The sequence below is a fragment of the Populus alba genome, chromosome 2 (genome assembly GCF_005239225.2).
Source record: "Populus alba chromosome 2, ASM523922v2, whole genome shotgun sequence".
Classification (NCBI taxonomy): domain Eukaryota; kingdom Viridiplantae; phylum Streptophyta; class Magnoliopsida; order Malpighiales; family Salicaceae; genus Populus; species Populus alba.
The window spans coordinates 4,898,008-4,923,052 of NC_133285.1; the positions used below are offsets into that span (position 1 = coordinate 4,898,008).

Genomic DNA, 25,045 nt, shown 5'->3' on the forward strand with positions numbered 1-25,045 from the left:
GTTGGGAAGACCTTGGATCCACGCAGCGGGGGCAGTAGCTTCATCATTACACCAATGTCTGAAGTACATCATGAATGGGATGTTAGTAACCGTCAGGGCTGAGGAGGCAATAGCCATGACAAAGAATGTGGCTGTGCCTTTCATCGAAGCGGAGGATTGCAAGGATAACAATATCCATGCTTTTGAGATCGTGAACACTGACTGGGTACCAGAAACACCGTGTTAAGAAGACCAAGGATCTCAGAAGCGGCAAGGATGGCAAGTCTATGTTTCTTGAACCGTGGGGTCCCACTTCGATATAACCTCGCTTGCGGAATACCAGAAGGGGCTAATCCGACAAGGAAGAGAAAGGCTGATCAAAGATTTGGGCTAGGATATCAACCTAACCAAGAAGATTATCGTTGGGCTGCTGATCGGAGAAGGACAAGAAGGATGGCTAGAATTAAAGGAAGAGATCTTGAAGAAGAACAGCTGGAAATCCCTCCCCTTAGCGTATCATTCCCAAGAGCTGCATACATAGTGCAACATGATAAGGGAGCTGAAAGCCTGGGTCTAGAGTTGGCAAATATGAGCATAAACACCTTGGAGGGGAAGGAGAAGGAAAAAGGTGATGCGAAAGAAATAGCAAGAAAAGAAGATGAAGTGCTGCCACAACTGACTATCCATACACTAGAAGAAGTCTCCGCCAAGACCTGTGTGCGCAAGCTGGCTCCAGGCGAAAAGTTTCAGAATTGGGTGACACAAGAAGCTCCAGTGGTTTTCAAAATGTAAACCAACCTTTGTTTGCCTTAGAATGTTTTTGTCATTTGCTTATGCTTGCTTTATTTTCTCTAGTTGACAATCGAGGCTCATGATGTCAGCTAGATTCTATGTTTGTCATGGAGCCCACCTTTTCCCTTTGAATAAATGTGAGATCATGCACTTTTTCAAAAAATTGATTATTTATATATGCATTTACACCAAGCACTTCCCGCTTTCAGGAATCCTGAAAGCGGATCTCCTACAACATCACATACATCTAGCATCAAGAATAAATGGCCAAACTTGAACGAGCATGTAATATCTATGGAAGAAGAAGAGTGGGATGAAAGCAATATCAGTGAATTCACCAGGCTAGTAGAACAACAGGAACAGACTTGGAAGCCTGCCACCGAGGAACTCGAAACTATCAATGTGGGCAATGGTCAGCTCAGGAAAGAGTTGAAAATAGGTACCTTATTAATTTACTTCTGAACAAAGGATAAAACTGATCACCCTATTACAAGAATATTCGGATGTCTTTGCTTGGTCATATGAAGATATGCCCGGTTTGGATACAAGTATTGTAGAACACAAGATACCGTTGGAAGAAGGGTATAAGCCAGTCAAGCAGAAACTGAGGAGGGCCCACCCGGACGTCTGGATCAAGGTCAAGGCAGAACTCGAAAAGCAATGGGATGCTGGCTTTCTAGAAGTAGTTAGATATCCGCAATGGGTATCTAACATTGTTGTGGTGCCTAAGAAGGAAGGGAAGATTAGAGTTTGTGTAGATTTTCGGAATTTGAATAGAGCTAGTCCTAAGGATGATTTTCCTCTACCACACATAGATGTTTTAGTGGATAACGCTGCCCGAAGTTCCACTTATTCCTTTATGGACGGTTTTTCAGGATACAATCAAATAAAAATGGCTCCCGAGGATAAGGCAAAAACAACTTTTGTCACACCGTGGGGGACCTACTGCTACAAAGGTCATGCCATTTGGGTTAAAGAATGCGGGTGCAACATATCAAAGAGCAATGGTGACTCTATTCCACGACAATGATGCACAAAGAAATTGAGGTGTATGTAGATGATATGATTGCCAAGTCTAAAAAGGAACAAGATCATGTGGAAGTTTTAAGGAAGTTATTTGAGAGGTTGAGGAAGTATGAACTAAGGCTTAATCCTGCAAAATGTTCATTCGGAGTTAAATCGGGCAAGCTGTTGGGATTTGTGGTAAGCGATAGAGGCATAGAGGTGGATCCAGACAAAGTAAGGGCCATTCAAGCTATGTCATCCCCTAAGACGGAGAAAGAAGTAAGAGGATTCTTGGGAAGGTTGAATTACATTGCTCGATTTATAGCTCAGCTAACAACAACATGCGAGCCTATATTCCGACTACTAAGAAAAAAGAACCCGGGAACCTGGAATGAGGAGTGTGAGGAGGCATTCAATAAAATCAAGCATTATTTACAAAATCCACCTTTACTGGTACCTCCTGTATCAGGGAAACCTCTAGTATTATATCTAACCGTAACTGAAGTAGCCATGGGATGTGTATTGGGTCAGCATGATGAAACCGGAAGGAAGGAAAGAGCTATTTATTACTTGAGTAAGAAATTCACTGAATGTGAGTCCAGATACACGGAGATAGAAAAGCTGTGTTGTGCATTGGTGTGGGCGGCAAAGAGGTTGCGACATTACATGTTATACTATACCACTTGGTTGATTTCAAAATTGGATCCTCTGAGGTATATTTGTAATAAGCCTTTTCTCTCAAGTCGAATTGCAAGGTGGCAGGTTTTATTGGCAGAATATGACATAGTGTACATGACAAGGAAAGCCGTAAAAGGGAGTGCCATTGCAGACCATCTGGCCGATAATGCTGTTGAAGATTACGAACCTTTGGATTTTGATTTCCCTGATGAAGATATATCGTCAATAGAAAAGGAAGAAGAGAAGACAGATTGGTGGACCATGTTTTTGACGGGGCAGTAAATGTACATGGTAACGGGGCAGGGGCGGTAATAATCTCTCCTAATAAGAAACAATACCCAGTTTCGGTCAAACTACATTTTGAGTGTACCAACAATACAGCTGAGTACGAAGCTTGTATACTCGGTTTAGAAGCGGCATTGGAGTTAAAGATAAAGAAGATAGATGTATATGGGGATTCAATGTTGATCATCTGCCAGGTCAAAGGGGAATGGCAAACCAAAGAGGAAAAGTTGAGGCCGTACCAGGAATACCTATCCATGCTAGCAAAGGAATTTGAAGAAATTAGATTCACCCATCTAGGAAGGGAGGGGAACCATTTTGCGGATGCTTTGGCCACACTAGCTGCTATGACTACCATTGACCTCAAATGCAAGGTACAACCGGTACACATTGATATTAGAAATGATCCAGCGCACTGTTGTTTTAGTCGAAGGAGAGGTGGACGGACAACCTTGGTATTACGATATCAAGAATCTTGTGCGGAATCAGGAATATCCGGTGGGAGCTTCTAAACGGATAAGAAAACCTTGAGAAGGTTGGCTATAGACTTCTATTTAGATGGAGAGATTTTATATAAAAGATCATTTGATGGTACCTCTGTTAAGGTGTTTGGATGAAGCAGATGCTAGAAAGGCATTAAGAGAGGTCCATGAGGGGATTTGCTCAACCGCATGCTAGCGGGCACATGATGGCAAGGAAAATCCAAAGGGCTGGTTATTTTTGGATGACACTAGAAAAAGATTGTATCAACTATGTCAGAAAATGTCACAAATGTCAAATTTTACAGTGATAAGGTCAATATGCCACCAGCTCCTCTGTTTAACTTAACATCTCCATGGCCTTTTCGCGATGTGGGAATTGATGTGATTGGACCTGTAAACCCAAAGCGAGCAATGGTCATAGATTTATCCTCGTGGCTATTGACTACTTCACAAAATGGGTAGAAGCCGGGTCATTTGCTCATGTGACACAAAAAGTGGTGAAGAAATTTATTGAGAGAGATTTGATATGTCGGTATGGTCCCCCAGAACAGATTATAACTGATAATGCCCAGAATTTCAACGGCAAGATGATAATAGAGCTCTGCACTAAATGGAAAATCAAGCATTCCAATTCTTCGCCATATAGACCAAAGATGAATGGGGCGGTAGAAGCTGCTAACAAGAATGTCAAAAAGATTGTTCAGAAGATGGTAGTCACCTATAAGGATTGGCATGAGATGTTACCATTTGCCCTTCATGCATATCGCACCGCAGTTCGAACCTCAACAGGGACTACCCCATATTCTTTGGTATACGGTATGGAGGCAGTGATGCCTTTGGAAGTGGAAATCCCATCGTTAAGAGTGTTAATAGATTCTGAGATAGAAGAGGCCGAGTGGGCTAGAGTGAGATACGAGCAATTGAACTTGATCAGTGAGAAGAGGATGGCCGCAATATGTCATCACCAACTTTACCAGAAACGAATGGCTAAGGCGTATGATAAGAATGTTAGACCGCGTATGTTTCAAGAAGGGGATCTAGTATTGAAGAAAATATTGTCATTACCAGGAGATGATCGAAGCAAATGGGCACCAAATTACGAGGGTCCTTATGTAGTAACAAAGGCATTCTCAGGAGGAGCGTTGAAGTTAGCTAGAATGGATGGAGAAGATCTAGCTCGGCCTGTGAATTCTGACTCTGTAAAAAAGATATTACGCTTGATGTAGTTCCCTAAATTAATAAAGCAAAGTTTGGCCATTGATTTCTTTCCTTTTGTGCATTGATCTCACAACAAATCATTTTTTGCATTAATCCCAACAGTGCATCTCCTCACTCATTTAAAAAGTTTAGCATCGACTGAACGAATTTCTTCTCTATATAAAAGCTCAAACTAGGATCACACCTCTACACTGGGGGCAATACAAGATGTTTTATGAAAAGTTTTTACGGAAGCCTATAGATTTGAAAACCAAGCTAAAGCATTTGATAAAAGCAATGACATAAAAGCAAGAACAAGTCTTACATTTTGAGAAAAGGGCTACTTGAGGAAAGTCAAATACTTTTTCTCCAAGAATATGATAAGAAAAAAACACGAGAGATGAATCCGGCGTACGACTTCAAAAGCACGCTCATGTTACGAGGAAGTCTCATGAACATAGAAAAGAGGATGGGGGCCTATGTTTCAAAACCAGGTACGCATGCATGCATTGCATCTAATCATAAAGTCATTGCACGTATGTTTTTTTTTATCGTTACAGGAGGAGATCTTAGTGCATTCTAACGAGATTGTGGACGAAGAAAGAATTATTGAGTTGAGTCTAGAACAGAAAAAAAGAGAAGATAATATTTTTCAGACCCTGCCAACAGGAAGAACGACATCGATGGCAATTGGTAAAAGGGAATCGTCAGATGAGATTCCAAGTTGTTTGGTTAAAAGAGATCGCAAGAAGGGATCTCGTTTTTTCGATGAAGATCGCCAGAAGGGACTTCATATTTCAGCTTTGAATAAAAGGGAATCGCCAGATGGGATTCCAGGTTGCTTGAGATCGCCAGAAGGGATCTCGTGTTTCACTATTGTGGAGGTCGCCAGATGGGACCTCACACTTTGTTGGCTTAAAAGGAATCGCCAGATGGGATTCCAGGTTGTTTGAGATCGCCAGAAGGGATCTCGTGTTTCACTATTGTGGAGGTCGCCAGATGGGACCTCACACTTCACATTGGTTAAAAGGAGTCGCCAGATGGGATTCCAGGTTGTTTGAGATCGCCAGAAGGGATCTCGTGTTCCACTATTGTGGAGGTCGCCAGATGGGACCTCACATTTCACATTGGTTAAAAGGAGTCGCCAGATGGGATTCCAGGTTGTTTGAGATCGCCAGAAGGGATCTCGTGTTTCACTATTGTGGAGGTCGCCAGATGGGACCTCACACTTAATGTTGGTTAAAAGGAATCGCCAGATGGGATTCCAGGTTGTTTGAAATCGCCAGAAGGGGTTTCGCATTTCACTATTTTGGGAGGTCGCCGGATGGGACGTCATACTTCATGTTTGTTAATAGGAATCCCAGATGGGATTATAAGTTTGATTAAAGGAGATCGCCAGAAGGGATCTCGCATTTCGATATTTTTTCAAAAAGGGGTCGCCAGAAGGGACCTCATATTTCATTTTTTTAAAGGGAATTTCCAGATGGGATTCCGATGGCCGAAGAGGATTGTTGTAAAGAAAGAGTTTCAGATCGATCCAGCTTCGACCAGATCAGTTTTCGGGAGTTTAGTTGGGACTATCTTTATAAAACTTACTGCGCAAAACCTTCGCTCCGTAAGCTCTATAAAGAGGGGGCATCTGTTGTAACCCATTTTTGGGTCCCCGTAAAAAAATAAAATAGATAGCCAAAGAAGGTTAGAAAAAGGACAAGAGGCAGAAGCGCTCGAAAATGGTCAGAAAATTGGTCAAGGAGTATAAAGATACAAAGATTGGATTTTTGACAAAATATTTTTGAAGGATGAGAACCCTATTGAGAAGGAAATTTTGAATTTTGAGGAGAGAAGCCCAAATTTGGATGTTTATGGGTTTAATTGATTTTTTTATTGGATTTTATAGGGGATTTGATTGCAAGAAAATTGATTTTTTAAGTCAATTTGGGCTTTAAATTGAAGAAATTAAAGTTCTGGGGCTAAATTATAATTTTTAGGATTTTATTAAGTCAAATCAGGGGCTTAATTGCATAAATATTGAAGTTTAAGGGCCAATTAGGGACTTAATTGTGAAAATCCGAAACCAGGGACCAATTTGGAGAAGGCGCAAAGATAGGGGGGGCTGTTTGGAATTGTTTCAGGGGCTTAATTGAAGAAATTGGAAGTTTATTGATCAATTAAGGGCTTAATTGCATAAATCAGAGGCCAAGGACCAAAGTGAAAAACGCGGCCAACTATGGGGACGGACTGAAATTAGCAGGGACGAAATTGAATTAAACAAAGATGATTAAGGACTGATTCGAAACATGTTCTGGCGCCTTTATTTTTAAATGAAACGGCGCGTTTTATCCAAAACGACGCCGTTTCATGCATAAAAAAAAAAAAAAAAAAAAAAAAAAAAGGACCGAACGGTGCCGTTTTGAACGGCACTGTTCCCCTTTCTTCTTCCTTTCCCCGCACCTGCAACAGAAGGAAAAGCTTGGTTTTTTGAAATAAACTTCCCGCCTCTCTCTCCCTTGCATCTCCACCGAACAACCGAAGCCCCCACACCGTGGGACCGCGACCGAAAGCATTGGCCGACCCACCGGCCGAAAGTAAAGAAACGGCACCTTGCTGTCGCGGGTGGTGGCCGACCAGCCACCCGCGAAACCCGCTCCAAGGCGCACTAACACTGGTCCCCCACACCGGTTCGGCCCCTATAAATAGAAGAGAAAACTGAAGAAAGAAAAAGAGGAGAGGACCCGAAAAAGAAAGAGAAGAACCGAAAGAGAGAGAAACCAACGAACTCAAGAAACAGTCACCGAAAACCCAAAAGTTGAGAAGCTTGCGATAGTTGAAACTGAGAGGGAACTCAAGAAGCTGAAACAGAAGGAACGAGCCGGTTGAACGACGACGAACCGTTGGAAAACAGCCGCAGCGCCGCCCTGGAGCCGCCGTCCGTGAAGCCACGACACTGCAGCTCCGCCAGCAAGCCGCCGTCTCCGCTGCGCCAGGTACACTATCCTTTTCCCCGTGCATTTTTTTCTTCCGAAGCTGAGTTCGGTTGGCCTCCTGCATGCAGAATCGTTCTGCATGCAGGAGGCGCGCGGGGGGAAAATAATTCCCCCCGTGCTGTAATTTTTTACTTCTCTGGGCCAGATGGTTCTGGCCCAGAAATATGTGGGGCGGGCCAGAAGGATTCTGGCCCAACCCGGCGGTCTGGGCCGGTGTCGGCCCAGACCCATGTAGTTTTTTTTGGGCCGAACTCGGCCCAATCCCTTTCGGGCCGAGTTCGGCCCAACGGCTTTCAAGCTGGGGCCGGCCCATTTAGTTGGACCGGCCCAGCCCAGTTAGTATATTAATATATTATATTATATTATTATATTATTATATTATGCATGTGTGTGTATATGTGTATATATATTTTTTTTTTTTTCTCAAAAAAAAATATAAAAAAAATATAAAAATTTCTGAAAAGTAAAAAATATATTGTTGTTTTTGGTATATTTTGATTTGCAATTTTTTATACTATGGGGATGTAATTTCAGTATTTAAAAACACCTGTTTTCGTAAAAAAAAAAAGAGTTTATAAAAAAAAAATGTTTCGTTTTCATGCATACGGCCAATACACTAGCATGTTTTGAATGTCCTTTATATATATAATAAAAAAATATTGGAAGTTTTTGAAAATGTGTTTTCGCATAGATTTCTTAAACACAAAAAAATCATTTTCTTGCATTTGTGGATTTTACAACCTGTTTGTAAAACTCCAAAGGGTATTGGCCAATATTCCAAAAACTATAAAAATCTTATTTTGGGAGGAGAAGTTGTGGTTATTGTTCACCGCTAATGTTTGGATGAAGAAATCCTTAAAAGGACGAACATCCAAAATATTATCGGGAGTAATAAATCAACGCGCATGTTTGAAAGAAGCTTTGGTTGCAATCGAGAACATTTCAAAATTTTAATTTTTTTTTTTCTCCACGGTTTACGAGTCGTGAAAAGTAATTGTTTTTTTTAAGAATTGTGAAATTCTTTTATTCTCTTATCCTTGCGATTTACGAGTTGACGGGATTAGAAAACACCAACACCATAGACTATAGAGCAAACCAAACACCAAGCAGCTTACCTTAGGTAGGGCGTATTAGGGGTGCTAGTACCTTCCCTTTACGCAACCAGTCCCTTGCCTTAGAATTTCTGAAAGACCAGTTAGGGTTCCTAGTGACCAAATACTAGGTGGCGACTCCAAAGAACCAAATCCTTAGAACACCACGAAAATCGCCAGCCGATGTCGTGCCTTTATAAAAAAATTTTGTGGGGGTGTGACAATAAATATAAATTAAATTCTTTTTTTATTATTATACTCTTGAGAGCATCTTCAAATTATATAGTCAAGATTAGTTAAGTTAGTTGATTGATTTTTTTTATTTTTTTTTTATCTATGCATGTGAACCAACTTTTTTTAGAATATAATATAGAGGATGTTATTAAACTATTAAACATTATCAAATTGCAAACATAAAATATTTAATACTTTTAATTTTACTTACATGAAAAATAAATACTTATGTGTCAATTATGTAATTAAAATACTAATTGTTCATTATCCAAAACAAGAGAAGTGAGGTAGAATTCAATCATGAACAATGGATTCAACCAAGTTTAAAAAGTACTAATTGGTTAAAGGGATTTAGGAGTAATGATCAATTAGATAAAAAAATCAATCACATGAGTTTAAACTCACTATGTAAGAAGACTAATCATTCATTATCCAAATAGAAGAAATAAGGTTGAAATCAACCATAAATAGTGGAATCAACTAGGTTTAAATAATACTAACGATCTAGGTGTTACGAGTCAAACTCTCAAACCTTGTGCCAAGATAAATAAACAATCTAGTTATTGGAAAATACCATGAAGGATCTCAAACAAATAAAATCATTAGGTTCTTGATTTACTAGACAAACTAATCAATCTCTCTACGGATTTAATGGTGTCAATCGGGCTGATGATCGCAAAAATATTGGTGTGTATTGTGTTTTTAATTACCATAACTTGATTTTGTGGAGTTGTAAACAACATAAACAATAACACATAGTATCACTGAGTTTAAATACAAATCTCTTTCTATTACAATAGCCAAAACTCGGTGGCTTCAATTTGTTATAGTATGATAATATTGATGCAACATATCTCTCTTCCAATCTAGTGCTTTATGCTCAAACCAAGCATAATGAAATTGTTTTTCATTATGTGTGTGATGAAGTACTTTAAAAGAAATTTAAGATCTTCTTTTTATCATCCAAATATCAATTGATTGACCTACTTACTAAAGCAATGAATGTTGCTCAATTTACTCTGTTATATGTTAATTTTTAAAAAAATATTTGCATATATAACCAAAAATCATACAGTAATTGTAAATTCTGGGACAACCATATCTTGAGTCAATAGTGCATGTTGTCACCACAAATCATACACAAGTAAAGGAGTCCTAAATCATAGGATTTGAGTTTTGAATTTGCATCCAAAAGAATACAAAAAATAATGATCTTTATTGTACTATATATAGAAAACTATTGTAATCTTTTTAATCTAATAGTGAATACAACAAAATTTATAGAGACAAATCAAATTATAATTATAAAATATTTGATCTTTTTTAATCTAATTATAAAATAAATTATTTGATTTTTTAGTTAATTTTAACCACTTCACTATTCTGTCTATATTATATTCTCTATGAATAATATATAAATCTATTCTAGATGAGATGGTTGTAAAAAAGATTACGATAACATACCAAACTTAATTACAACCATAACATATTTTATTTTATTATTATCTTGTAATAAGTATGAACTTATTTGATGCTTCATTTGATTTAAACTGTTCTACTATATGCTACCGGATGTTATCAAATATAATTAAATCTTTTGCTCCACAAAGAAATAAATTGGTACTGGATGTTGCGACGTGTCTTGAGTTGGACATTGAATTTAGGAGGTGGTCCACGATTGGACACTGAATTTAACATGTGGTTCGTGGACCACCTGAGTGCTTATTTTGTTAAGACTTAAGAATACACAGAAAGTGCTATCGGACTCAAAGATGCGCCCTGGTCCAACTGTTAGTGGGCCCTACCCATTTCTCCTTTTCACTTCATGTCTGCCACCTCATCATCTCTGTCTCCTTCTCCTATGAAATTAGCATGGACTAAAATAATAAATTGATTGATGCTATAAACTCCGCTGGTAGAATAATTTATTGGTGCCACAAATACTTGATTCACATGCGAATTATCTCCTTAATTATTTTTTCGCTTAACCTCCTGGAATGCCAATAGTTTTAAGAAGAAGAAGAAGACAAGTCGAGCCAAAAATTAAAAAAATTAAAAATATATACTTTAATTCTAATACCATACTTAGAATACTAACATAAGATCAAAATAAGATTTAAAATCTTTAATAGTTTATTTTTAGAATAAATAATGATTAATGATTAAAATAAAAAGTGATATGATGATGATGATAGAGAAGAGAAGGAAATGGTGGCAGTAATAATAGTATAATAATAACAATAATATATTTTAAAAATAATGATTAATATTGGCGGCATTGGTATTTAAGCTGATATATAATTAGTAGAAATAATACATTATTAAAAAAAATCATCCCTTAAAAAATGATTAAATGTTTCTCTTATTTATAATTTTAATGTTGTATTGAAAAAATAGAGAAGAAAATAGGAGGAATACCAAGACGAAGATCTAAAAAAACACTTAACCGGCTCAAGATTATAAAGAGTAGAGTTTTTATTATATTTTCTAACTATTGGAGTCCCCTGGGATTGGATGACCCTTGAAAATTAAGAGCAAATATGTTGCAATATTTATGCATACATCTATTTTAAAATATACATATTCCGAGCTAGGGCAAATATATATGTCGAGCAATTAAATGGCCAAATCCTAAGACTTATCAGATGTTTCTTCTATAAATGACAATATGCCAGCAATATCTTAGCAGGACCTATCCAAAGAAATGATTGCATGATGAAGCCACCATATGAGATGTTATAGCTTAGAAAAATTTCTGCCAATTTCCTAATTAAGAGTTTGGTGGAATTTGCATATTACTATTGTATGTCTCCTTTGTCATATTCATTTCATTTCTAATAATATTGATTATCATTGAATTGTAATTTAATTAGTATTAATATATTCATTTCCTACAAGATTCCCGGGTTCTAATCTCTGTCCTTTTTTTTTTGAGAAAAAAAAGGACCAGCACCGACGCATGATTTTCTATTTCTTCTATCAAATCTTTAGTTATACTAGGAATTAATGAAGGAGGCATTGGTTAATTATCTTATCTTAGACCCACCCTCCCCATATTAATTAGAAATTGAAAAATTTAAATTAAACTGTAATCCCTAACCGCGTACGTTATATTATAGCTGTCTCAATTAATTAATTCTTGTCGTATGGGACAAGGAAAACAGTATATACGTACAGAGAGAGAGCAAAGAAACAAAATATTAGGTATGGACTCTGGAAATGGGTTCCTTTTTGCCTGGCTGCGAAGGGAATGCCCCGTCCCATACGAAAGTGGATCGCAAGTCCACAAAACAGGATAGGAATGCTTATCGGCACACCGCAATCCCTTCAAAATACAGTCAAACATCATTTCCTTTACCGTGACAAACAAGGTAGTGGATTGTTTTCTCATGGGTAAGACTTTTTTTATAATAGATTGCTAAATGGCCCCTCCAAATAGTCCCTGAGTTTATGAGCAAATGCCACGTGTTTCTCAACCTGGATATCTGCTTGGAGAGGGAGCAAAAAAATCCCCCTTCATGCTTCGCATTTTTGCTTCCTTTTTCTTTTCTTTTTTGTTTTTTTTTATAAAAAAACGAACGGACAAGGAGCAAGTACAGGCGCGCAAAAATACGCAAATGTTGTAAAATTTACTTAGTATAATGTTTTTTAAACACCGACAGATTTAGGATGTAACGTTGAATTCGTTAATTTTCGAAAACGCTCAAAACAATAACCATAGTAAAGTTTTAGAGAGAAACTCAAAATTCCTATTAAATAAATAACTGGCAATCAAGAATCTTAAAAATAGTTAAATAGTATGTTCTAGTCGATCAAGGGTCAAATAAAAAATAAAATTAACAAGGAATCCATAATTAATATGAAAGCGATAAAAAGCTGTAATTTTTAAACATCAACAAGTATAATTTTTATACTTCTGAATTATAAAAGGCCCCAAAGTAGATATTTTTAAACATGTTATGTTCATCTAAATTAGCCACAGCCAAAAACAATTATTAAATACAAATGAAAATAATGTTTAACAAAAACCCGTCAATAAATAATAGTGATTTTTACTGATAAAATATCACATCGTTATTTCTCTCGGTATTCATCGATAAAAAAATTTATCGGTGAATACTAAGGGAATTACAATTGAAAATCAATGAATAAAAAAAATGTGATGTCATTATTACAGATAGAATTATCAAGAAAATATGTTTGTCGCTAATACATATTGGTGAAACCATCAATAATATTTAAGTTATAACTTGATAGACAATCCTCCAATCTCCCCCCTTCTTCTTCTTCTTCTTCTTCTTCTTTATTATGCAGAAAGTAACACACAACACTTCTATATTTTGTCATAAATCAAACTTTTATCATCATAAATTTGATCACCCCAACACCCAGTCTGTCAGCATCCTTGTTCTAGTTCAATTATTTTTTGAAGATTCACCACATCAAGTAAGCAAAACTATCCATTTTTTGTGGTAACTCATTTTTTAAATGTTAATTTATTTTATTTTTTTGTATTTTGATGTAGCATATGTAGTTTATTTGTGTGTTTACTTATTTTATAACTTTTTCCATAAAAATATGTGCCATGAATGTATGATTTGTATATCCTAGGAAATGTTTGATATTTAAAAAAATTATATTTGTTTGTCATTTGATGAAATTGAGTTTGATTTTTGTAACTTAGGTATTTTATATAAAAAAAAATAATGACTTATTTAATGAATACATTTCAAATTTTATCAATTTTATTGTTAAATTAAAAGTTTCAATAAATTTGGAGGAATTTTAATTTTTTGTAGAATATTGATGATGACTTAGATGTACTTGTAAAATATAATAAATTTGAGTTAAACCGATAATTTGTTTAGTTCACATGATTAATTAACACATATTGTCATCAATATTCTATATAAGTTTCATACAAGTAATAGATGATTGTTTTTTAGAGATATTGAGTTTTACCTGAAGGGTTGTGCATGATAGATTGTTGTAGTGGAATTTAGGGTTTTGTTATATATGCACTATCTAATCCAAAAAAATATTAGTGGAGGCGGTATTAGATGTCAATATAATAGGTATAAAAATAAAAAGTTTCTCGATCCAAATGTTATTACGATATATCTTCTACAAAAAAAATTCATGGAGAAATATTTAAGTTGACTTGCACATGAATAACCATATGTTCATTATGCAACCATGGTAGAAAGGATGGTTGAGTCAACTTCTAGTTCTATCAGCGTGTATAGAGTTGCATACGATAATAATAATCATTATAAAAGTATTGTTTGACGTATGATGTCTTGAGAAAACATAATTTTTAGATGAAGGCAACTTTGATGTGAACCATCAATGATTTTCTTGTGTGTGGAATGGTTTCTGGTTAGAGCACGCATAGATAATTAGTATGTTCATACTGTATGGAGAATAACAAGGTCTTCACCTTAACAAATGGTGGTAAAACATCTTTTTTTTTATTGTCATCAGAGGTTTTTCCAACCAATTAATGAGGGGAACATGCTTGACAAAAATCAAATTTAGACATGCATATAATTATGCATATAATTACTTCTTAGTAATTCTTCTCTCGTAACACTTAATTTTATGAAATATTTCTCTTTAATGGTTAATAGTTGTAGTCATGTATCAAATTTATCAATGGAGAGGGAATGCTAATGATAGTTTGAATTTACTATGTTTGGTTCCTGAAAGAAAAGTTAAGTGTTTAAACGAGTATTTCATCAATGGATATATCTTTTATACTAAAAAGTATAGTTAGGGTAGAAAGACCTATAATAATAGAATTTGTATTAAGGGATCAACTTTAAATGAGCTTGAAGTTGATTATTATAGGAAGTTAAAACATGTGATTGAACTGCAATATCATAGTAGCTTAATAGAATATTTTTATTTAAATGTTATTACAATACCACTGATAGAGAAATTAGAGTAGATCTCAATCATGGTTTTGTCAAAATTAATATAAAGGTTAGATTTTACAACGTCGATGATGCTTTTGTTTTTGTTTTTGTCAAGCAATGCCAACAAGCTTATTATATATACACTTATTCATTTAAAAAGGATTTTTCTAGGGTTGATTGGTTATTCATAGTGAAAAGATTCATGGGTCGTGTCCAGGTTGTTCGGGAAAGTAATGAAAAAGTAAATGCAGAAGATGATGTTTTTCAAATTAATGAGTTAGTTAATGCATATCGAGTTGTTTCATCTATCATCTTAGAAAAAAAAAATCAAATTTTCATGTTGATGGGAATATTTTTGTTTATGTTGATACATGGTAAGAAGGATCTTTATCTTTTTAGAGATAAATTGTCACAGGAACTTATAAAAAGATCTATGATCCTTTTAAAAGCACATATGGAGATTCAATTAAGACATGTATAGAGACATGCAAATATCATCATGGAGATTTTTATGGAGACATGGTTAGAAATATAAAGACCTCACATTGAGACATGTATTTTGTCTTGGGTGTGTTTGGTATTGAGGTTGTTATTGTAGTTGTGGTTTTAAAAAAGTTGTTTTATTAAAAGTACTTTTAGTTGAAGTTAGTTTGGAAAAATATATATTTGGTTAAAATTGAGGTTGGATAAAAAGTAGTTTAATTGTGTTTTGGTTAAAAAAAATGATTTTCAAATTGAAGTTATAAAATAATTAAAATATATATATATATATATATATATATATTAATAATTTTTAATTTAAATATTGTAGATTTAACTATTGTTATTATATCATAAAATAAATAATATTGATATCAAATATTTTTTATTATTCCATTAAACTATGTGCAATGTCATCATATACGAAATCTATCCAATAAGGATTATATTTTCCATGGTTTCTTAAATGCGTAACAACAAAAATTGAATTTTTTGTTACGTCATCAAGCAATCTTTTTAACTGAGTCGAACCCGGCAAGAACATAATTGGAATTGCGATCAAATTCCACAAATACTACGTCATCATATGATTTCTTTCTAATTTATGTAGTGTTATTAAATAATATTAAATACTAGTTTTTCGAGTAAAACACAATTTAAAAAAAAAAAAATTACAATTTCATTACGTACAAAAGTCATTCAACAAGAACTACAGTTTCCATGATTTTTTGAGCGTGCAATAAAATTAGGTAAAATATTATCAGGAATAAAATTGAGATTACAGTACGAGTAAATTTAATTCACCTTAAACTAATTTTAAAAAAAACAAAAAAAATATTGTTCACAATTAACTGCACTGGTTTTTCAGAGAAAAAAAAAACTAAACTTTTCTCACTGGTTTTTCAAAAAAATATAAAAACTACTGTTCACTTTAGTGAACATTGCGACAGTGGAGCATGGCTCCACTGTTCTGCTTTTTCCCCTACAAGAAGCAACAAAATGTTGCTTCTCCAAAACATGCGATCCGGTTGAGATTTTGATGGGTCCTACCAACAAAAAGTATTTTTTTCTTCTTAACCAAACAGCATTTGATGTGGCTGCGGGTAAACCTTGCCTACAGTTACATTATCAAACGGGCACTTAACCTTTACCTCCACCTAATCCCCACCCATCATAGTTAATATTGCAATTATTGTTACCACCCTATCATTACCGTAACAATTTATCATTTAATATTGTTCATGATTAACTGCACTAGTTTTTCAGGAGGGAACTAAACTTTTCTTAATGGTTTTTCAAAAAAAACATAAAAGCTACTATTCACTTTAGTGAACATGCTCCATTGTTCTACTTTTCCCCCTACAAAAAACAACAAAATATTGCTTCTCTAAAACATGCGGTCCGGCTGAGATTTTAATGGGTCCTACCAACAAAAAATATTTTTTTTCTTCTTAACCAAATGGCATTTGATGTGGCTGCGAGTGAACCTCACCCGCAGCTACATTACCAAACGAGCACTTAACCTTTAAATCCACCTAATACCTACCCATCATAGTTAATATTGCAAATATTGTTACCACCCTATCATCACCGTAACAATTTATCATTCAATTATCAATGTATTTTTTTATCATTACTTGTATTTTTTTCTATATTATACATTAAAACAATTATATGTAAATATTTCAAACGTCCCTAGAGTAAAAATATTGTACATGAACGTTTTTAATGAATGCACAAATATTTCAGTTGAATTCCAAAATATTTAATATAGAAAACCCAATCCAAATATTAAAAAAAATAAAAAGACAGCCATAATTTTCATAAAGCCAGACCAAATTGATAGAAAAACATTAGGTCGATTAGATTCAAATAAAATCCGAAATGCCAGTCAATCCTATATCAATATCTCCTCACGTAATACGGAGAGAAAACACAAGCTCTTGCGTATAAGTGCTTCTCGGATCCCCAATTATCGTTGGTGCGCCCAGACAACAAGTATTCCTTCAGCAGCATGTCCCAGCAGACAAGCTTGATTTTTTTCCATGGAAGAAAGGTGCATTTGGTTTCCATGAAACAATTAAGGGTCACGTGGATTTGTCCATTTTGCTTTTGACAATCCTTCCATATGTGGAATTGTGCAATGTATTCATTAGTGCCACGACCCACGAGCTTCACCGCCCCCATAGCCTGCTATTTTTATCAGCCTAGAAGAGAAGAAGAAACCAATATGCTATTCTTTCATTTTGCTTGGAGAAAGGTTGGCTTCCCTTCTTGGCAACTCGAGCTGGAATTGCTATGTTGTAACGTAAGAGAGCTGTTTTTCCTTTCTTTGACAAACGATCAAAATTGAATTTCCAAAGCGTATTGACTTTGTGAAAAGCATGTCAGGAAGATGTGTTTCCATTCCCTGAAATTGAAATTCACCATCCGGTGCATTCATGGGGCTTGGCTAGGCCGTCAACTTTGTCATTTACTGCTCAATATAAGAACAAAACCAAATAAATGGCCAACTACAACAAACCCTACAGATGTGGATGGAGTTTAATACTGATCTAAAGGAGTTGTTAATTCAAGGTCGGTGATGATCTGGCGACGGAGTTTTTAATTCTCGTATAGTGTGGAGTTTTATCTGGCGACGGAGCTGGGTGAGAGAGCTTTAACGGTCGTTAACAATGATGTCCTTGGATTGGACAATGGTCAGCAAGCCCTAAAAGAACAAAATGCAGAGTCAGACAGGTGTTGAATCCTTTACAATACAAAGGGTTTTTCGCAATTGTAAGCCGAATTCTACGCTCGATCGCACAACCTAATTAATGAGTATTTTGACTTTATATCATGAAAAATGAACAAATCTCAGACTAATTATTATTGATGACATTTCACGGGCAAAATCTTGAATGGTTTTTTCCTTGCGAGTAATTATTCAGAATTTTGATTTTAAAGACCATCGGAGTCATTAAACTCTGCTTAAAAAGGTAGAAATCAAGAGTGCCCCTAGTTCTAGTCGTGGTTCTTTGCTTTCAAGACTATCAAGGTAAATCAACTACGCAAGGAAATTTAAGAAATGATAGAGATGCTCCTTAGCAACTCTAGAATGATAAATAAACCTTAGCAACTCTAGAATGATAAATAAACCTGTAAAAATACAAATATATTCCTATAAACTAGTTCAATAGGTTTTTTTTTTAATGGCAAAAATATAATTTCATTATTATAATCCATAATAATTTACGGTACTTTCAACATTTCATTGGTAGGGTTTTTTCATGTAAAGGTCCTCCCTCACTCATCTTAAATTAATTGATGGTGGAAAGTGGGAAGAATTTCAAAACCCCCCCTTTTTTTGGGTAGAATTATCGATTTTCCACTACATAAATTCGCATTCGGCTTTCGGCTTTTGGCCCTTTTTTTGGTTTGGAGGGGGCCCGTGTTCAACATGCATGTCCTGCAATCATCTCCAAATCAGCAAAATACACTTTCAACGTCATGCAATAGTCAATTAAATCAACTATACTTTTAATCCCAAATCATGGATTAATCAGAGCTAGCAATGCTGTATTTCATGCCCTTAAAAAAGATTAATAAGTAATAAATTCTCTCATATTCATGTATAGTTGATCTACTGCTATTATCAGCTACCCTAATGAATTTCTATAATGTGATTAGTTTTGCATAATAGATGGATTGGGTCTATGCATGATCAAGTCGTGAGATAACTTCATGCAGAATTTGAGTTTTCAATAGCTTGTGATCCTAGGCCTGGGCTTGAGATGTAAGTTTTATATCTAGGACTGGTTGTTAAGCTTGATCAATGACCGGAAGTTCGCTTGAAAAAATAGTACTTTCTTGAAACGAGGGATTTCTTGATATTTAAGTTGATAAGTGTATAAAATATATATAAAAGTGAATTATTGTAGATTTTTTTTCATTTATTTAGTGACTTCAGATATTTATAAACTTTGATCATATTAACTCATTACGGGATATTAGTTGTATAATAACTGATTGGTAAAGAGATTGATGACTATCAATGACATGCCGGTAGAAAATAACCATTAATAAGAAAGATATTTTTTTACATAGAATATGGTGCAATAATTGACTATAAATATGATGTCAACCCTACATAACAATGTGTATTTACAAAGAATTTGTTAATAAAAAAATATAAAATTATATGTGTGAATAAAACAAGATGTCACATTCAAACTTATCAAAACTCAAAAATATATTGAGTGTGCCTAGTATAGTTTGTTGGGCATGAATGAAGAGGGAAAATAGCAGGGAGAGAGAGAATATAGGCAGGCAAGTCTAGTTGTTAATGGATAGAATGTGTTTATGCTCAAACAGCTAGAATTTTATTTTTTAATCATGCACCATAATTATTCCTCTTTAAAATAGATATATCTGAAAGATTTAAGCAGTAAAAGTGGTAAGAGAAAACTTAATTTTTTTATAGAGATGTTATTTTCTCTATGAATACATCTGCATGAGAGTTCTCATAATTTTACTAATTTTTTTACAGAAGGATTCTTAATTTTTTAAAAAAATAAGTGGTCATAGAAACTTGAAGAAAGATCATTAATCCCTTTAAAAATAAATGATCATAGAAACTTGTAAAAAGATTTTTAATCCTTTTAAATATAAATGGTCACGGTGACATGGAGAGTAATCTTATCTTTTTAGAGATACTGAAGACAAGTATGAAGGCTTAGTTGAGACATGGAGATTATCTCACTATGAAGTTTTTCATTGAGATATGTTTGGAGATGTGAAAATCTCAATTTAAAATTTATTTTTAAAACAAAAAAATTATGAAGGAGCGCTTTCAACTACGTTACTAAAAACACATATTAATTGGTTTGTGCTGTCTTTCAGCTGTCGATGTCCTAACATCTGACAATTTCTCATTTCCAAACCAGTTAATATTGGCTGTTGATATTGGATTATGTTTCCCACAAGTGCAGAGGGATCCCCTGACACACTTGACTAATTTAGTCCTATTCAAAGCATTTCATTGAAAAAAACCGTAGTCTGTCGTGAAGACACCAACATGCACACATAAAAGTCTAAGGTCTCATTATAATTGTCTTAGCAACGCTTTGTTTCTACATAGACCAGCCAGACATTAATTACTTTGGCTCTTTCGCTGATACACTCAAACTCAAGGGGACATCCTGCTACCGCACGAGCACGCTTGGGTCACCTCAAAGTCAAAGATTTTTAGGTGTCGGCTATTTGATTATTTGCAGTTTGTAGTTCGCAAGAACAAGAAAGCAGGGCCAGGCCACGCATATTGTCTTATTCCTTGTCCAGTCACCACACCGAAGTGATCTTCTGTCTATTGGTTTCTTGCACTTGTAATGTCGTGGACAAATTCTTGGAACAAAAAACTTGGAATCATAGAGGAGAGAAGAGTGCTGTCGTAATTGGGGTCAAGTTTCCTTTGAGCGTATTCTTCACATTTTACCATTAAAAGGACCACAGCTGGTGAAAACTGGCAAGCTACAGCCTACAATGGAGTACAAAGAGGAGCAAAATTGCAGTTGAAATCGAAATGGACCTTAATAATTTATGCCATTAACCTGTTCAAGGACCCAGGTGCTTGAACAATTATTGTGACACAAGCAAGGCTGTGAATCTCAAGTTGGGTATAGCTCTATCAGACTACTACTAATGGCGGGAGGACCTCAGGCGCGCAATTCAGAGAGTACTGCTCTGAAATCCACATTATTGTGAACTTGATTCAACAAAATTCTGCGGTCAATGATTACAAGCAACTAGTTTTCGACTGTGTTGTAATCACTGTCATTAATAATCAAGAACAAGATTATGACATTCATTGCAAATCTACAACCAATCTTAATTATCCTACTTCTAGAAGATTTGAAAATGACTGAATAATTCATTTACCATCGTCCGTTCACTGAGTTGAATATGAAACCTTTTCTGAAATGATTTATCATATTCACAGAACATACTCATACTGCATGCTGAGATGAGGCACCTACTAATCTAACAGGGTCCTAGTGTAGACGTTCCTGCCAACCTACCGGCCACTCATCGCTGTAACGCAGAAGTTCGTGTTTTTTCATGACGAACACATGCCATGGAGCGACTAGAAAATTGAGCACCATGCAATGCTTCTCCAGATGTGCATTTTACACGATAGCTGGGACATGAGTTTCCCAGATTTTTCACTCGCTGATGTATAAACTGTACTTGACGGGACATAAAATGATCCCCCTTTTTTTTCTTAAAATAATCGTGCATGAACGGAATACCAAAACAAGGCGTGACCACACAACGGAACACCGACTGGATCAATCAATTGACGGCGAAGGCCTAGTTTGATCTTGCGCACAGTGGTGACAGCATCAATGCAAGAAAACTTTCTAGAGGAATTTGCTTCTTTTTTTTCCTGTTTTGGGATAAATCATTCGTAAAGAATTTGAATTACTCTGATACAAATGCGCGCTTGAAAAAAAAAATGATTTAGATGCAAAGACATCGATGTTGACAGTGATTATGCAGAAGACATCAGCTGTATTGCTTGAGTTGGAAAATTACAATTAAAATGATGGTGCATAAATATGATCTCAATTGAATGACTTGAGGTGGAAAATTTGGCAATTTGGGTGGTATGAGCTCTTTTTTGCAGCCTGCTGAAACTTCTTAATGGCAGCTTCATTTTCTTCTAAGCTAGTCTGAAGGAAAAACCGTACCCACCAAGTCGAGCTCCTCAATTTAGCCTGCAGCGCAAAAAAAAAGAACAAGAAAAAGCTTGCATCCCATCATTTTCAGAGTAGAAGGAGTTCAATGATACGGAAACAGATCAGACATGTTTTGTAAATGACACACAATAAAGATAACTCTAAGAACAGTATTTGGAAATGTTGTGCAAATAAATTTCTAGATGTCAAGCATTGTTTTATCTCCAACAGTTCTAAGGGCTAGACTTATGGAATCTTCATTATTTTATTTACAAGAGAGACAACCAGGCTAGAAACGTTGAGTTAGTTAATCGATCTAACTTCCATAATATTTCTTTCAGACCATGATATGTTATATAACATAGACGCAGAACCTCATCTCGACATAAATATTATGCGAGTGTGCTACCATTCCATGCAGCTCCTAAACAGAGACAACATGAAGTGATCCAGGAACCGATTCTGATCCCAAAATTAAGTCACTTACCGCCCTTCCGAATTTGGTCACTTCTGCAACTTTAGCTCTGTGTTGACCTGGAAGGCCTGCATTTATCACAACAAAAGGTGATTTAAAAGTTGAAGCGCAAAAGGCTTCTATTGTTCTTGTTTCTAGCTTTCTTTGTTGGGCTGTTTGTTATCAGACTTGATGCATTTACAGCCAGTCCTTATCGACTTTGATTGTATCTGTATTTCTAATTTTTAATTCAATACGTTATTTATATTCATCTGAAAGAGAGAGTATGAGTTGATCCGAGATCATCTAGCAAAATGACAGCTATCTGTAACAATCTTTTGCCATAATAAATTTATATCCCATCACCAATAATTCTGGGAACAAAAATCCCAACTTATTCATTTCTCAAGTACCATTTTTTGGTGTATGTGTCTTTCTACAACGTTAAGAACTGGTAAGCTTATCCTGGTCATGGATTTTAAGGGAGCAAATATAAACACAGAACTTCAAAAAAATCCAATTTCAAGGAGCCGCAAAAGAAAAGACGTAAATTTTTTTTGTAGGTGTTGATTGGTATGGCTTTTACATGTAGTTCATAAATGGAAAAAAATCATCAGTTGATCTAACCTAGTGAAGAATATCGGCCTATTTCATGAGAATTTGAGAATTTTAAAAACAGCACTCAACAAACAAAAACTGAGATCAAAAGGTGCGCATGAAAATTTCTAGCATATTTGATACCAGAGGTTCCTTTTACCTGTAAATATTACAAGACCATCAGCTGATACCCTAGCCAAATCTGGAATTGTCTTGTTGAGGTATCTAGGTGACAAGTAATCCACAGCATCTGACACAATTACAAGAGAAAATGATTTTGGTCTGTAAGGAAGAGGAAACTTGATATCAGCAACGCGCACGATACCCCTCCGCACTAGTGCTTTGCAGTTACCATCAGCTTCCTCTATGTCATATGGTTCGACACCCCAAGCTTCGGTCTCCTCTTCTTTTAGCAAGTGAGAAACCACAGAGCAAGTATTGGGGCCAATATGCAAAATTTTATGCATGCTATCTCCATAAGCCTTCTTCAAAATTGGCAATGCTTCTTGAACCTCAACAGTGCATGAAAAATCACCTGCATAAGCAGAAAAGAGTTCATACCCTTCAAATCGAAGGTAACTTGGGTATTAAAAAAAGGACATACAACGATCACAGTAACCATTGTGAAAACAGGATTCTTGGCATTTATATCTCCAGTGGACTCTATTCATGATCAGCAAAGTCCATTCAAATGAAGTTGAAAAAATAAAAAGGACTAGATAGTTTAAATGTAGATGCTCGAAATGACCGCTCTAATGAATTTTGACAAGCAAAAAGTAAAATTTGCAAGGCACTTAGTGGAAAGTATTGATATCAAATGTCACACGATGCCTATTGAGGATTACAGTGTAAAAGAAATCGCCATCATATTGTTACACAACATTAAACTACAATGAACCAAAGCTCTGAAAATTAAGTCAGCCAACTTTACCTTGAACCCTGTTAAAAGCCTGTTTGTTGCCGCCAAATTGTCCTACCATGCGAATAAAATACAGTCAACAGATAGCCAAAAGAAGATAAAAGTTGTGGAAACTGTGAATGTGTGCGATGAAAAGTTGCAACCGGCTAATTAACTCTGCCTCCTTTGCAGGGAAGCTACAGTATGAAATGGTAAACATGCAGCAAGAATTTTTGAAGTGCCAGAAATGAAGACGCGGCAGAGGAAGTATTGGCGAGATCAATAAGATATTACTCATGGGTTTAACTGAGTACCAACCTGGACTGCTGTATAAATAAGCAAAAAGAAAGACTGCTCCCTGAAAAATTCTCCATCAAAAACAGAAAAAATAAATCAGAGTCCACCGATCCTTACGCCGTGTCTAATCCATTTCAATCCAACAACATTGAATAAATATACACAGATTCGATTTTTTATCTTTTTCTTAAAGCCAAAATGAACAAGTACCAGGAGAATAAGAGCAATGGGCAAATATGGGGAAGAACGTGGCTGGGAATTGAAGCCAAAAGGAGCACCTATCCCTCCACTCTCTCCATATCGCCGAGAATGTTTTGATGATCTCCTTGACATTGCTGCAAATTAATTAATTTGAACTTACGATATCCTACGCTGTTTCAAAAAGAAAAATCAAGTGAGCTAGGCAACCATCTCCATTAATATGCAAAACATTTAGACCGCACAAATTCGAAAAGGTAATTAGACAAAAATCGGCCTAAGACAATGCAATGCAGATGAGAAAAAAAACGAAAGTGGAAATTACCTAGAGACAGTAAGAGTGTAACAGCCTCATTTTTCGAGAAACTAGAGGAATGTCATGGATCTAAAAGATTACATGACTTGTGTGTTTCTTCTGTGGTTTGCAAACGCAGGAATTGCTACTCCCGTTCGCGTCGGCTGTGACAACGGGCTTCAGCCAACTGTTTTCCCGGCAGTTTTCTCTGCGGTTATTTTTTAGAATATTTTTTAACTTGAAATATTATTTTTTAACTTCTTAAAATTTATTTTTAATATTAATATAAAAAAAATCAATTAAATTTTACAAAAACTCTTTCTAAAAACAAGGGTCCTTATTCTTTTTCTTAATGGCATGTATCAAGGCCTTGCTATTTGGGCCATAATGCTAGAGAAGAGCCTTTAGCAATACCGGATCCAACAGGGTGTCCATCGTAAGAAAGGCCCAAAGGTTTGAAATTCTTAC

The 25,045-nt window shown here is 35.5% G+C and overlaps 1 protein-coding gene across 1 annotated transcript; it reads right to left on the reverse strand.

Annotated features, from left to right (window-relative positions):
- Positions 1–21,154: 21,154 nt before the first annotated feature.
- On the reverse strand, positions 21,155–24,788 carry LOC118035771 (probable pectin methylesterase CGR3). The gene is made up of 7 exons (XM_035041408.2): positions 24,608–24,788; positions 24,295–24,456; positions 24,106–24,145; positions 23,821–23,862; positions 23,050–23,424; positions 22,326–22,381; positions 21,155–21,877 (listed from the first exon to the last, which is right to left on the reverse strand). The coding sequence occupies exons 2-7, from the start codon at positions 24,415–24,417 to the stop codon at positions 21,725–21,727; spliced, it is 789 nt and encodes a 262-aa protein (XP_034897299.1). The 5' UTR covers positions 24,418–24,456; positions 24,608–24,788; the 3' UTR covers positions 21,155–21,724.
- Between the last annotated feature and the right edge of the window lie 257 nt (positions 24,789–25,045).

Coding starts and splice junctions, on each gene's coding strand:
- LOC118035771 (XM_035041408.2), bottom strand. CDS start 24,417: ATGTCAAGGAGATCATCAAAACATTCTCGGCGATATGGAGAGAGTGGA. Junction 24,146..24,294: donor CCATTGCTCTTATTCTCCTG/GTACTTGTTCAT, acceptor AGAATTTTTCAG/GGAGCAGTCTTTCTTTTTGC. Junction 21,878..22,325: donor TGACCAAATTCGGAAGGGCG/GTAAGTGACTTA, acceptor TTTGCGCTGCAG/GCTAAATTGAGGAGCTCGAC.